Here is a 15,925-nt window from a genome sequence, read left to right as displayed (position 1 = left end):
GCTCCCAGATGTCAGGAGCTGCTTTTCTCTTTTGTAGGGAATTGCAATGAAACTATAGATCAATTTGAGAAGAAGTGAATTATTTACAATATTGAGGTTTTCAATCCATGAACAAAGGAATATCCCTCCATTTATATAGCTCTTCTTTAATTTTTCTTAGTATATTTTTCTTTCGTATTTTTATAGAAGTCTTGTTCATATTTTATTAAAAATGCTCCTAGATATTTTATTTTATTGTAAATGGTTTTGTTTAAACTGTTCATTAGGGCGCCTGGGTGGCTCAGATGGTTCAGCGTCTGCCTTCGGCTCAGGTCATGATCCTGGAGTCCTGGGATCGAGTCCCGCATTGGGCTCCCTGCTCCTTGGGAGCCTGCTTCTCCCTTTGCCTCTCTCTCTCTCTCTCTCTTCCTCCCTCTCTCTGTCTCTCATGAATAAATAAATTAAAAAATCTTAAAAAAATAAACTGTTCATTAAATTTTCATTGAAATGTTTGTTGCTATATATGGAAATAAAATTGATTTTTAAAAATCTACCTTGTACCAGCAAATGTTCTATTTTAACTGTTTAGAAAATCAACTTTATTGAGTTTCAAATATATATGTAAATATGTATTTATTTATGTGACCACCACCAAAATCAAGATCTAAAATATTTCCATTATCTAAAAAATTTTCCTCATGCCTCTTTGTATTCATACTTCCCCATTCTACATTCAGAAAAGGACTGGACTGTTTTCTGTTACTATAGTCGAGTTTTTGCTTTTTCCAGAATTTTATATAAATGTAATCATACTCTATGTAGTACTTTGTGTCTGGCTTATTTTGTTCAATATAATGGTTTTTAGACATTCTGATTCCATGTTGTTGCATGTATTCATTCTTTGTTTCTTTTGTTGCTACACAATCCATTAAATGTATATGCCACATTTTTTTTGTTCACATATTGATGGACATTTGGGTAGTGTCTAGTTTTGATGACTGAATAAAGCCAATATAATCTTTCATGTGCAGGTTTTTGTATGAACATAAACTTTTTCTCTCTTGAGTAGATATCTGGGAGGGGTATTGATATATATTATGGTAAGTGTATTTTTAATTTTATAATAAACTACACAACCATTGTCCAAAATTGCTGTACCATTTTATATTTCCAACAAATATGTATGTGATTTCCAATTGCATCACACCCTTGTCAACACCTGATATTGTCAGCCTTTTTAAATTTAGCAATTATAGGGATTTCATACAAGTTTCTCATTTTAGTTTTAATTTGCATTGCCATGATAACAAATAATGTTGAACATCTCTTTATGTGCTCATTGGACATGTGTATATCTCCACTTGTGACAAACCCACTCAAGCACATTTGATATTCTTATTTTTTTTGGATTTTATATTGGATTTTAAATATTTTATGTATGACTTTATATTGGGTTGTCTGTCTTCATATTATTGATTTGTAACTTCTCTTTTTTTTTTTTGTAACTTTTCTTTTTATATATTCTGCATACAAGTCCTTTGTTAGATATCTCTGTCAAGTCTTTACATTATCTGAATGTTGTTGTTCTAGGAGTAAAACATTTTAAGATGTCTAATTTTTTTTTTCTCTTATGGTTCATGACTTTTTGTCCTAAGAAATCTTTTCTACCTTAAGGTTACAAAGAATTTCTCCTATGTTATCTTGTAGATGCTTTATAGTTTGAACTCTTATTTTGAGGTCTACAATAAATTTCAAGTAAATTATTTTGTAAAAGTTATGGTAAGGATCTAGGTTCATTCCCCCCCCAAAAAAATAGATATCCAGTAGTATCAGCCTCATTTATTAGAAGGACTGTTAATTCCTTTGATCACTCAAATAATCTGAGTAACTTTTTCAAAAATCAATTGACCACTTATATGTGTTTATTTCTAGACCTGCTTCATTAATCCATATTTATGTCCTTACACCAATGCTTCATTTGTAGCTTAAAATCAGTGGTGTAAGTCCTCCAACATTGTTTTTCTTTTCCAATATTATAATTGCTATTCCAGGTCCTTTTAATTTTTAAATAAATTTGATAATCTGGTTGTCTATTTCTATGAAAAATATGTCTAATAAGGAACTTGGATCCAAAATATATAAAGAATTCTTACAATTCAACAACAACAAAAAAAACACTCTTACACTGTTGGTGGGAATGCAAGTTGGTACAGCCACTTTGGAAAACAGTATGGAGGTTCCTCAAAACGTTGAAAATAGAGCTACCCCACAACCCAGCAATTGCACTACTGGGTATTTACCACAAAGATACAGATGTAGTGAAAAGAAGGGGCACATGGACCCCAATGTTCATAGCAGCAATGTACATAATAGCCAAACTGTGGAAGGAGCTGAGATGCCCTTCAACAGATGAATGGATAAAGAAGATGTGGTCCATATATACAATGGAATATTACCCAGCCATCAGAAAGGATGAATACCCAACATGCATCGACATGGATAGAACTGGAGGGGATTATGCTAAGTGAAATAAGTCAAGCAGAGAAAGTCAATTATCATATGGTTTCACTTATATGTGGAACATAAGGAATAGCATGGAGGACATTAGGAGAAGGAAGGGAAAAATGAACGGGGGGAAATCAGAGGGGGAGATGAACCACGAGAGACTATGGACTCTGGGAAACAAACGGAGGGTTTCAGAGGGGAGGGTGGTGGGGGATGGGTTGACTCAGTGGTGGGTATTAAGGAGGGCATGTATTGTGATGAACACTGGATGTTATATGCAAACAATGAATCATGGAACACTACATCAAAAACTAATGAGGTACTCTATGGTGACTAACATAACATAATAAAAAAATTAAAAAAAATAAAAGAAGCCAGTCTGAAAAGACCAAAAAATAAATAAATAAATAAATAAATAAATAAATAAATAAATAAATAAAATAAACAAAGCACTTGAATAGGGACGTCTCCAAAGAAGATATGTAAATGGCCAATATGCATATGAAAAGATAATCAACATCAGAAATCATTAGGGAAATGCAAATTAAAAACTACAGGGAGATACCACTCCATACCCATTAGAATGCATATATTAAAACAACACAACACAAAACAAAACAAAAAACCCAGAACATAACAAGTGTTGGAGAAGATGTGGAGAAACCCTTGTGTATTGCTAGTGGGAATGCAAAAATGGGGCAGCCACTATGGAAAATAATATGGCAGTTCCTCAAAAACTTAAATATAGATTTACCATATGATCCAGCAATTCTATTTCTATGTATATGCCCCCCCAAAATTGAAAGCATGGACCCAAACAGATATTCATACCAATATTCACTGCAGCATTATTCACAGTAGCAAAAAGGTGGAAGTAACACAAATGCCTGTTGACAGATGAATGGATAAACAAAATATGGTGTATACATGCAGTGGAATATTATTTAGCCATAAAAAATATTGAAACATTGGTACATGCTACAACATGAATGAACTTTGAAAACATGCTAAATGAAGTAAGTCACAAAGGACCACATATTGTATGATTCCATTTATATGAAACATCCAGAATAATCCATAGATCTAGAAAGTAGTGTGTTTTTAAAATGGGAGAAATAACAGCATGTTTTATGCTGCTGGAAAGATAACTGATTACAATGAAATAAATATAATGAAATCTTTTCTTGGAGGATGTGTGTGTGTGTGTGTGTGTGTGTGTGAGTGTGTGTGTGTGTAAATATATATACATGTATTGGCATTGATAAAAACCAAAATGTTAGGAGTATTTATCAGTGTTAGGAAATGCAGTATCTTTTTTTAATTTTTCCATATAATTACTAGGTTTTCTACTGTGAACATATATAACTTAGGTAATAAAAATAAGTGGGGTGCCTGGGTGGCTCAGTCGGCTAAGCATTTGCCTTCAGCTCAGGTCATGATCCTCGGGTCCTGGGATCAAGTCCCACCTCAGGCTCCCTGCTCAGCGGGGAGTCTGCTTCTCCCTCTCCCTCTGCCCCTCCCCCTGCTCATGTGCTCTTTCTCTCTCAAATAAAAAAAATAAAATCTTAAAAAAAATAAGTTAAAGGATGTGAAAAATAGACATTCCTAGCAATTTCAATAGGAAAAAAGCTGAACCATTTTCTGAATAAGGAACATTTCTTTTTTTAAAAGATTTATTTATTTATTTTTAAGAGAGAGAGAGAGAGAGAGAGAGAGAGAGGGAGTGGGGAGAGGGGCAGACTGAGAAAAACTTCAAGCAGACTCCCCACTGAGTATGGAGCCTGATGCAGGGCTCAATCTCATGACCCATGAGATCATGACCTGAGCAAAACCAAGAGTTAGGCACTTAACCAACTGAGCCACCCAGGTGCCTCTAAGGAACCTTTCTAAAGCAACCCATGGATTCAGTTAAAAGTATGATCACGAGAACTATCTCCCTATTCTGTTTCCTCCAATGGAAGGGCCCGAATTTGGAACCTCCCCAAAACAATAAAGATGCCTAAGAGATAGAAAGCATATCTCTCATAGTTATTATTTTCAATAGCTACCTTTTCTACTCTTTTGAGCGTTTCATGAGTATCAAGAGTGCTGTTTCACATCTCATTTCTGTATGGATTCAAACACAATCTCCTAAATGGAAAGCATTGTCTTTAGTAGTAGTACTACTACTAGAACAGCATTTATTATGGACTTACTTAGTAAACTAGATTATGAATCACACAGGAAAAGTGTGTAGTTAAAGGACTCTTGGAAGCTTGTCCTTCAAATCAGGAGGGTAAGCCATCTACTCTCATTAATGTCATTACATAATAGGAAACATTCCTAAACAAACAAAAAGGCCTCTCTTACTGTCTTTTACTGACATAGTGGCCCAGCTTAGAATCCAGGTGTGTAGGCCTGAGGAGTTTTAGCATTTCGAAAAACATGTGGTGTAAGTTTTTAAAAATCCTGTGATTCTAGGAATATTTTACTTAAATTAAAATTTATTTTTGAGTAGTTAATATAAACATAGGGTTTGAAATTCAAAAAGCACAAAAATTCACACACATAAGTCTTCAAGTCTCCTTCTTATCTTTGTCTGCCAATAGGTTATCCTCCAAAAAAAGGCAAGTCCTGTTACCAGTTACCTATTGATATTAACAGAGATATTCAATGCATACTTATATGTAATAAAGTATTATTAAGCAAATGATGGCACACTAAATATTGTTCTGTACCTTCCTTTCTTCACTTAATAATGTGTTTTGGACATCATTATACATACAAAGAGCTGCTCTTTCTTTTTAACAACTGCATAGTGCTTGGAGATACATCATAATTTATTTAACTATTTATGATTATTTAGAATCTTTCCAATTTTCACTATTAAAAAATTCTGCAGTGAATATCTTTTTACATATAGCATTTTGCCATGTACAAAAATTAAATTAGGACAGATTCTTTTTTTAAGTTTTATTTATTTATTTTTCAGAGAGAGAGAGAGAGAGCAAGCACAAGCAGGGGGAGCGGCAGGCAGAAGGAGAAGCAGACTCCCTGCTGAGCAAGAAGCCCGATGCAGGATTCAATCCCAGGACCCTGGGATCATGACCTGAGCCGAAGGCAGACCAACTGTGCCACCCAGGAATCCCCATTAGGATAGATTCTTAAAGTATAATTGCTGGTCAATAGTTATGTGCATTTGTATTTTGATAAATATTGCCAAATAACCTTCACAGAGGGTGAAATAATTTGCACTTCAACTGATGATGTATAGGAATGCCAGTTTTCTCACCTCTTCTCCAATATGATTTGTTTCCAGATTTTTTGTTCTTTGCCAATATGATAGATGAGAAACAATTTATCATTGTAATTATAACTTGCATTTACATTATCGGTGAAATGAAATACTGTCTCATACAAAACATTGACTTGTCTTTTTAATGAACAGTTTGTTCATTTATTTTTCTATTGGACTATTGGTCATAATCTTGTCTTTATAAATTCATAGGGGTTTGCTATATATTCTGGAGCTTAGTAAGGCATAATTCTAAACATGAATAGAAGACAAAAAAAGAGTAACAAACTACTAAATCCAAATTTTATGTATCCACCAAATGTTATTACAGTATGAGATATTAAGATACTCCAGGTTTCTTTCTAAAATATATTTTAGTAAACTCTTGCTTCCTTCCTCCATTGAAAAATTACATATAAAGCATCTCCTCTGTGGCCGACTCTAGGCTAAGCCCTGGGGCTACATACATCAAAGACAAAGACACACTTATAGACAGGTATTGATCTACAACCATCAGAAGGTACCATGGCATCCTCATGACTCAATGGTCCTCACCTCCTTCAACTCTTAACTGACTACTTTGTCTTCCATGTGTGATACTGAGGATACAGTGGTGAACCAAGACTGAGAAAGGGGTCCTTCCTTCATGGAACTTGCAGTCTAATTCAAATTCCCGCCTGACACTGCTTGGAATAGAAATTCAAAGAATGTTATATATTCAGGGAGAAAGAGCATATGCATTCATTAGGCAGGTGAGAGAAAAGGAGTCAGGAGAGCAGCTAGGATCTGCCTTTAGAAGTACTTTGGTAGTATTCCTTTTCCTTAGAGAGGAGTGTGGAAAAGAAGCCAGAACCGCCCTAACTAGCTCCTGACACCTGGCTGTGAGGTGACAGATAGAGAGGATTGCATAACTCGGTCTGGATTCTTACAGAAACAGGATCTTTTTCTTTCTTTTTTTTTTAAATTTAATTTAATTTTATTATGTTATGTTAGTCACCACACAGTACATCATTAGTTTTTGATGTAGTGTTCTATGATTCATTGTTTTCATAAAACACCCAGTGCTCCATGCAGTATGTGCCCTCCTTAATACCCATCACCGGGCTAACCCATCCCCCACCCCCTTCCCCTCTAAAACCCTCAGTTTGTTTCTCAGAGTCCATAGTCTTTCATGGTTCATCTCCCCCTCTGATTCCCCCCCTTCATTTTTCCTTTCCTTCTCCTAATGTCCTCCATGCTATTCCTTATGTTCCACAAATAAGTGAAACCATATGATAATTGACTTTCTCTGCTTGACTCATTTCACTTAGCATAATCTCCTCCAGTCCCATCCATGTTGATGTAAAAGTTGGGTATTCATCCTTTCTGATGGCTGAGTAATATTCCATTGTATACATGGACCACATCTTCTTTATCCGTTCATCTGTTGAAGGGCATCTTGGCTCTTTCCATAGTTTGGGTGTTTCGGATATTGCTGCTATGAACATTGGGGTGCATATGGCCCTTTTTTTTTTTAACTACATCTTTGTCTTTGGGGTAAATAGCCAGGAGTGCCATTGCTGGGTCATAGGGTAGCTCTATTTTTAATTTTTGAAGACCCTCCAACACTGTTTTCCAAAGTGGCTGTACCAACTTGCAATCCCACCAACAGTTTAAGAGGGTTCCCCTTTCTCCACAACCTCTCCAACATTTGTTTCTTAACTTTTCAATTTTTGCCATTTTAACTGGTGTAAGGTTGTATCTCAGTGTGGTTTTGATTTGAATTTCCCTGATAGCTAATGATGATGAACATTCTTTCATGTGTCTGTTAGCTATTTGTATGTCTTCTTTTGAGAAGTGTCTGTTAATGTTTTCTGCCCATTTTTTGACTTGTTTGTTCAGTGTTGAGTTTGAGAAGTTCCTTACAGATCTTGGATATCAGCCCTTTGTCTGTAGTGTAATTTGCAATATCTTCTCCCATTCTGTGGGTTGCTTCTTTGTTTTGTTGACTGTTTCCTTTGCTGTGCAGAAGCTTTTTTTTTTTTCAAAGATTTTTATTTATTTATTTGACAGCGAGAGAAACAGCAAGAGAGGGAACACAAGCAGGGGGAGTGGGAGAGGGAGAAGCAGGCTTCCCGCTAAGAAGGGAGCCTGAGGCTGGGCTCCATCCTAGGACCAGGGGATCATGACCTGAGCCAAAGGCAGACGCTTAACGACTGAGCCACCCAGGTGCCCCTGTGCAGAAGCTTTTTATCTTGATGAAGTCCCAAAAGTTCATTTTTGCTTTTGTTTCAGTTGAGAAACAGGCCCTTTTTCTTGGGCAATTGTGGGGACCTGGAAATGGCACAATGTGCTACCATTTTGAGTGAGAAAAAAAAGCAGTGTGGCAGAAAGGATGACTCGGCACAGACCAGTGGTTTGTTTCTTTGGGTTAGAGGGCAAGGTCTGCTTTCCTTTAGAAGAAAGACAGTGGTGAGGCCTCCACAGGAGCCCCTTCCCATCTTCTTCCCTTCCATCGCATGAGCAATGAAAAAACTTGGGAAGGCTACCATAGAACCTCCAGCACAAGTGGTTTACAGGTACAAAGTTATTTAACTATTAAGCCTCTTTCATTAGTACAGACTTGTTTTCCTCATGCGCACACTCAAGACCATGCATATTTAGGTGCAGGAAGTATTGTGGACATCAGAAGGGGAGGCAGGGCTTGAGAATGGCATATGCACACACGGGTAGTTTGGTATTAATATGCTTCTCTTATCCATCACTATTTTCCCTATATCTTTATCCCACCTTACCTTCGACTATTTCAATGCAAGAAATATGGTAGGCAATAAGATGAGAGACTTAGAGGAGAGGAGCAATAAAAGACTAAGATGTTTGACATCGATCAGCAAGTCAAACCAGAGTGGTTTTCCAGACGCCAAGCCCACAGGAGCCCAATTCGTGCAGAGAATTAAGGGCTTGGAGCAGCAGCTTGGAGAGTCTTCTCTCATAGAGGGGACACGGCTTTTGGAATTAGAACGTACCCTCTTCTCTCAGTCTTGCAGTCTGATTTCCCAACCCTCTTATCCCCTCCCCCACCCCGCCTAATTAGGTAGGCCTAGGACTTCGGAGAAGTGAATGTGTAAACACGACACTGCGGTATCCTTCCGCATGATCGGGCCAGAGAGGATTCAGCAACGCCACCCCCATACCTGCATGCGTTTCAGTTCAAGAAGAAAAAAAAAATGTAGGCTTGGTTGGGGGAGATCCTAAAAGAGGGCAACTAATGCTGAGACCCTTTAATATTGGTAAGCTTCTCTTCGTATCGCGCTGCTTCCTCTATGTTCAGACGTCGCCCCAGCCCTTACCAGGATGAGAAAAAGCTAGGGTTGAGCTCACCGACAGAGGGCGGAGTGGCGCTGTGCAAAGCTTGGTATCACTCCGCTTCCATCAGGCCGGATCCCCTTACACTGCGCTCTAGCTCCTCCCGCTGCAGATTTGGGTACTGGGGACGTGGCAAAGCAAAGTCTGCGGAGGAAAAGGTAGCTGTTGTTAACTAGTCACTAGGCGTGGGTCCCAGAGGAGCTTTGGGGACGGGAAGAAGGGAATACCAAAAAGTGGCAGTTGTTTGCCAGTTACGGCCCTTAATCTGACAAAGCAGGTATCGCGTGCTAAATCCCAGGTGCCGGGCCAATCCCCAAACACAGTCGCCGCCATTGTCTCGTGTCCTCGTGTCCATCTGACTGTCCGTCCCTCTTTCTGTAGGGCACGGCACCCCTTGAGGCAAGGAAATAAGAAAACTGCCTCTGATCCAAGCAGAGCAGGTCAGTGAGAAGGCGGGCATTGCTTGGGAGTGTGGAAGTGGGTATCAGAGAGGAATGTGGGATACGTGATCTGGTCGTGGGGCGCGGGCGGTGAGAGGGAGAGGGGGACAGGGGTAATTTGAGTGGCACGCAACTGTAAATTTAAAATGATCTTGCTAGTTTGATTTCCAGACACTAATCACCCCCGACCGTGTTTGGGAAGGTAAAGGAGTATAGTAGCGGCTTCTAGCGGAGAAATGGCGGTTTATATGATAGGGGGAGGGGCTGCTGCTGTTGGTGAGAACAAGTTGTCAGGGGAGCCCTGGGAGGGAGAGTGTAAAAAGAAGTGTTTGATAATCAAGGCCCTGGATTAGAAAATGGTCTCATGTCCTGGTTACTAGTCTGACCATTAAAAACTGAGTCTCTTCCACTGTGTTTTCGTTTGGTCCTTGGATGTGTATCATGCGTTTATATATTTAGGTCTGTTCCTAAGTTTTCGGTACAGCATGTTTTTGTAAAGATCTGTAGAACGCCGTGGACCTCAAAGGGAGGGGATAAGAAAAGGAAACTTGGCCTAATTTTTGCGGAGTGGGCAGTGCTTGGAGTTGGTAGATGGCTAAGACGAGAATAGGCAGGAGTCTGGGGGAAACTCCAGATCGCCTTTCAGCATGCTTTCCAAAACAGTCCTTCCTTACTCCTGTTGTGTTGCAGAAAATGATAGGCTTTAAGGAGAGGAAGGAAACATAAAAGCTTAGATTAAATTTGGAGATAATACTTTTCTTTGATTTCCAGCCAACTTCCATGGCTTGCATTCCATCTCTACTACCACCACCACTATCTTGCAGGGATGTTTGAGTTGTCTGTGCAGGAGACTTATCAGACTTTTGGAATGGAGCAGAGGAACTTGGAGGGAGAAGGAGGAAAAAAGGGCCACAGAAAATTTTGGCAAACAGGTACCTGTTTCCAGAAAGGATCAGTGTCCCAGGTGCTGATCTCTACCAAGGACTCAGTCTCCATTGTCTCCTGTGTGTTGATTTATTTATCCCTGCATTTGTGAATCTCTGGGTATAGACCCATCCCCAGGTCTGTGGAACTCTCAGTTGTGAAAGTTTGCAAATGGTAATCCAACTTGAACCTAGGAAATAATGAAGAAGAGAAACATGCCCCGTGTCTGTTAGGATTGGTGAGAGGGTAGATGGACAGGAGAGGATTAAGATTTAGGAATTCTATTCTCTTTTGTTTTGCCAGTTTACTAACCCCTCTTTGGTCCCCTGCTGATTTAGTTGTGAGTCTTTGAAAGCTTTGAGAGTATAGAAGGGTAACACTTGTTTTTCTGATTTCCCACTGGCTTTTCTTATTCTTATGCTTCACCCAGGCCAATTTTAAACTAGAGAAATGCAAGAGCAGTCACTGAACAGTAAAATGGTGGACAGCAGGGAGAAGGAGGATCAGTCCTGAATTAGGGCAATGGTGGTGGAGGACAGAAGGAAGGAAACACTAGACAAACTACAAATATAGGGACCAGGGACCAAGGTCTTTCTACCAGGAGGTCAGTTTCCGTATCATCCCATTTCTGCTTGTAGGTCTGCTGTAGGGCTTGTCAACATTGGAAGCAAGGAAAGGAGGAGAAAACTACTCTAGAGCAGTGAAGTTTGGTATGAGTATGGAGACTTTCCCAGTACACCTGTAAGATGAAGTAGTAGTCCAGCAGGGATAAAGAGCCAGTCTAGGGATTTCTTAGTCTCTCTCACCTCCATTAAGCTTTCCCACTCTCCATATTCCTGGTTTGTGTCTGGAAAGAAGATTAGTAGCACCTGCAGTTTTGTAGAGAGTGTGAAATTAGGAGAGAGTTTGATAATTATCTACTTCTGCCATTTAGCACTGAATGTCCATACTCTTATGTCTCTCTGTGCTAATCAACATAAGAAATAAATCGGAAAAGACTCAAAGCCCCCATTTCCTTCCTCCACCCCTAGGTCCAACTTCAGTGGCAGATCTGGTGTCCTTGGAGTGGCTGAAGACCACCACCCTCCACAGGGCTGCGCTCAGGCACACAGCCATTCTTCCCTTACCTGAGTGAGCTTCCTCTGCACGTTGTTTATATCATTGGCAGAGCCTGTAGTTGGAAAGGGGGCCGAGTGACGAATGGACTTTGTATGAAAACACCAACCTGGGACAGACCTTCAGTCAAGGTTGAGATGGGGTTGGGGTATATAACCTGGCCTTGCCTTTAACTTGGATCATGACTGGCTCTCAGACTAAGGCAGGGGCAGAGCAGGGGCTGGGGCTGCCCTAAAAGCTGCAATCAGTGGCCCTGCCAACACTAGAGCCAAGGCTAAGATCCAGGCCAAGGCAGTGGTTGAGGCAGAACTGAAAACAGGACCAGTGCCCCAGGCCAAGGCTGGGGATGGAGCAGTGGCCAGGACACAGTGACCTACCCTGAGGCCGTGACTATGACAAGGGATGTGGGCAAGATGGAAGCTATGACTAAGAATAGAGTCATGACTGAGACTAAGGCAAAATCCATGGCAGAACCTGGTATAGTGCCCCAGACCAAGCCAAAGGTGATGCCTATGGCCAGGGTCAGTGCAGTGACCAAGTACGAAGTCGAGGCTGGTGCTGGACGTGAAGCCAATATCAGGTCCTTTGCCAAGGCTGATGATAAAGCCAATATTAAGTCCAGGCCCCAGAGAAAGAGAGAGGATGGCATCAAATTCAGGGCTGGGGCTGGGGACAGAGCTGGTATTGTAATCGAGTCCAGTGATGAGGATGAAGAAAATGTCTGCTCCTGGTTCTGGACCGGAGAAGAGCCTAGTGTAGGATCCTGGTTCTGGCCTGAAGAGGAGACTCCTTCTCAAGTTTATAAGCCTCCACCTAAGATCCAGGAAAAGCCCAAGCCCATACCCAAACCAGAACTCACTATAAAACAAAAAGCAGCAGCATGGTCAAGGGCCAGGTATAGTGTCCTAGTCCCAATAGAAGGAGGGGAGCCGTCCTTGCCTGCAGAAGGGAATTGGACTCTGGTTGAGACCTTAATTGAAACTCCTCTGGGGATTCGGCCTCTGACCAAGATCCCACCCTATAATGGGCCTTACTTCCAAACCTTAGCTGAGATCAAAAACCAGGTTAAGTATAGGGAAAAGTATGGGCCCAATCCAAGAGCCTGCCGCTGTAAATCACGTGACTTTAGTTTAGAGCCTAAAGAGTTTGATAAACTCGTTGCCCTACTTAAGTTAACTAAGGATCCTTTTATTCATGAAATAGCTACTATGATAATGGGCATCAGTCCTGCTTATCCATTTACCCAAGATATAATTCATGATGTAGGTATTACTGTTATGATTGAAAACTTGGTCAATAATCCCAATGTTACAGAACACCCTAGAGCTTTAAATATGGTAGATGACAACTCTGAGTCTTCTGAAGAACCAAAACCAGCAGAGTTATATATACATCAAGTTTGTAAGGACATAATCTCTTACCCGTTGAACTCCCCTGTGCAACTGGCTGGACTAAAATTATTAGTGCACCTGAGTGTGAAATTTGAGGATCACCGTATAATTGCTAATTACATTCCAGATTTTCTTACTTTGTTAAACAAGGGAAGTGTCAAAACCAAGTTTTATGTTTTAAAAGTGTTTTTGCGCTTGTCTAAAAATCAAGCCAATACAAGAGAACTGATTAGTGCCAAAGTACTATCATCATTGGTTGCTCCCTTTAACAAGAATGAGTCAAAGGCCAATATTCTTAATATCATTGAAATATTTGAGAATATAAATTTCCAATTCAAAAAGAAGGTGAAGCTGTTTACCAAGGAAGAGTTCACTAAATCTGAGCTTATTTCCATATTCCAGGAAGCAAAAGAGTTTGGTCAGAAACTCCAAGACTTAGCAGAGCACAGTGATCCTGAGGTGAGAGATAAAGTTATACGATTAATACTCAAACTCTGAATGGCTGTATGTTCTCACAAAACCACGAACAATTTTTTTGGTGTTGTAATATGAAGCCACGCGTATTATAATTGTTAGTTCAATATTTATGTTATTTGTATTGATTGAAGGAGGCAACCTTATGGCTACCAAATGATCTTGAGAGCTTGAATGTGTGTTGATTTTCATTGTGCTATATAAATGGAGATATTTTTAGTATTTCTGCAACATTACCTGATAATGGACCTATTCATTCTGAGTAAGCTATACTTCTGTGCTTTATATTGACATAAGTGTATTCATTTGAGACTTTATTTACATGTTAATAAAGTTGCATGCTAAAACTGGTGAAAACATTGTCCTAGTTCTTCAGTTGAAGTCTAGTCAGAAGGATAAAGCACAATTACCACAAAGACGATAAAGGGCACTGTCTGTGTGTGTAGGAGGGTACAAACAAAACAAGTTTACATTGGTAGATCCTTTAGTTTCAACATGTTCGAAGAATGGAATCACTCCACACAAGAAGACAGGACTGTGGTACTAGATGACATCTGGGCAGATCTGGGGAAAGGGGTGAGGACACAGACCTAGGAAAAAGGGAACACAGATTCTTTCATTCCAGTCTGAGTCCCAGAACTTGGGTTCACCCTTTAACATAGGATTTCTCATCAGGATATCTTGAAGCTTTTTAACTCCCAGAAGGATTCCTGGTTCTCACCCCCATTCAGCAAAGCCATGGAAATATGGTTCTGAAAGGACCCAGCCCCACCATGCCCTCAAACTCTAGGTACCCCCATCAAGGTGCCAGGTTTACCCCTTCATTCCCTGTAGTCCTGGACCTCAGAGGGAGGTCTTCCTGGAGACCAACTACAGAAGCTGCTTCATGGATAGTCTCACTTGTCATGCCTTGGTGACTATTTACTCTCATCCTTGCTTTTGTTTGCTGGCCAATGCTTTGGGCTTTGTAATTTGCACCTATCCTTGGTGGTAGCACCTTGTTTGTGCTTATCCCTTTTGGCCAGAGTTCATCGAGCTGAGCTCAATGAGATAGCTATAGGATTCCAAAGTCCTTTAGGGGTGTGTAGTTAGGAAGAAATTAATTTCCCTAATTCCATTATCCTATCTATCTATCTATTTGTGCAGTTTACAGAGCCAAAGCCATGTGGTCTGTACTGCTTCAGGTCCTCCTGTTTATACTTAACAAAAGCTAGGTTCTGGCTAGGGGTTACTGAAATAGAATGCCAGAGTATAGATTGGGATCTGGGGTTACCTCTGCCTCCTTTGCTGTTATTGTCCCCTTTCCTTTACTGCCAAGAATTGGGAAATATAGATATTAGGATCAGTGTACAAATACTAGTCTTTCTTTTGAACTTCCTCTTGCTCCTAATTTATGTATTTGGGGGAAGGCCTAAACTGAAAAATCTCAACAAGGTTTCAGGTACTCCTAGTTTTAGAAGCCATGCCTAGTTTTTCGGTTAAGGTCAGTCCTGAACCTATTTTTTATACATCTAGGAGTTAAAATGAAGGACAACTGGCTACACATGTGCACTAAAGGGTGAAAAAAGTAGGGTTTTTGCAATGTGCACATGTGCACTAAAGGGTGAAAAAAGTAGGATTTTTGCAATGTGCAGTTGCAGCTTAGATGATTTTTTGAAGTTCTTTGTAATTTTTTTTTTTTTAAGTAGGCCCCGCGCCTGGTGTGGAGCCCAACACAGGGCTTAAACTCACGACCCTGAGATCAAGACCTGAGCTGAGATCAAGAGTCGGATGCTCAACCTACTGAGCCACCCAGGCGCCTGTTTATAATTTGTTTTTTAATCCCCTGGAATTCCAGCTATGTGTACTAATTGCAGAGTTGGGGTCTTCACAATACAATTGGACCAGACCCTTTGGAAATATTCTGTGTCTCAAATGTCCTATGGAGCACACAATCAGCTATGGAATTTTACATCGGCTAAAGAGAAGAATGAGTATGGGGTTTGCAGGTATTTGTGTCAAAGCAAGAAGCTGATGGTCTCTCCTTAGGTGGGAATTATGGGAGACAGCCATTTCCCAAATTGTTCCTGGGGTGTGCTTGAAGTCAAAACCCTGTTGCTCATGTTGTTTCACTCCTTTCCTGGAAAAATAATTCAGGCAACTCGATGTAGTATCAGGGCTGATCCGATATTACTTCTTTTAAAATGTTGCTGCCCAGGAGTAAAAATCAGGATGGATTTCTCATCTTTCCTGTCATGAAGTAAAGCAAGTAATCTTCCTACAACACACCTGGACTGTTAGCGCACACTGACCCTTTACTATACCTTCAATTTTAAAAGAGGAATTTTCAATGGGAATTCATCTATACAATATCACCAAATTCCCCAGCAAGGCTTTCAAAGCTGTGTATCCTTCAGCACCTTTCCATTTTTCCCATTATATCCCACCATGTGACCTACATTCAAGCCACAGTGGGCTATTGTTTCCTGACTATTATT

General features: G+C 40.0%; 2 protein-coding genes across 2 annotated transcripts in view; both read left to right on the top strand.

Moving 5' to 3' along the window:
* The first annotated feature begins 9,148 nt into the window (after positions 1-9,148).
* Positions 9,149-13,806, top strand: ARMCX5 (armadillo repeat containing X-linked 5). Its single transcript, XM_035725470.1, has 3 exons — positions 9,149-9,261; positions 9,485-9,543; positions 11,499-13,806. The coding sequence occupies exon 3, from the start codon at positions 11,976-11,978 to the stop codon at positions 13,470-13,472; it is 1,497 nt and encodes a 498-aa protein (XP_035581363.1). The 5' UTR covers positions 9,149-9,261; positions 9,485-9,543; positions 11,499-11,975; the 3' UTR covers positions 13,473-13,806.
* Positions 9,229-15,925, top strand: part of GPRASP1 (G protein-coupled receptor associated sorting protein 1) — a 43,933-nt gene continuing 37,236 nt past the window's right edge. The window contains exons 1-2 of the mRNA XM_027607757.2: positions 9,229-9,261; positions 9,485-9,543. The gene's annotated coding sequence lies outside the window, so the exon portion shown is untranslated. The remainder of the gene's footprint in view (positions 9,262-9,484; positions 9,544-15,925) is intronic.

The sequence above is a fragment of the Zalophus californianus genome, chromosome X (genome assembly GCF_009762305.2).
Source record: "Zalophus californianus isolate mZalCal1 chromosome X, mZalCal1.pri.v2, whole genome shotgun sequence".
Classification (NCBI taxonomy): domain Eukaryota; kingdom Metazoa; phylum Chordata; class Mammalia; order Carnivora; family Otariidae; genus Zalophus; species Zalophus californianus.
Note: the sequence above shows the minus strand (reverse complement) of the source record. Positions and strands in the feature narration are given on the sequence as shown.

Bases quoted from the DNA above. Each gene is read 5' to 3' on its own strand.
- ARMCX5 (XM_035725470.1), top strand. From the start codon at position 11,976: ATGACAAGGGATGTGGGCAAGATGGAAGCTATGACTAAGAATAGAGTC.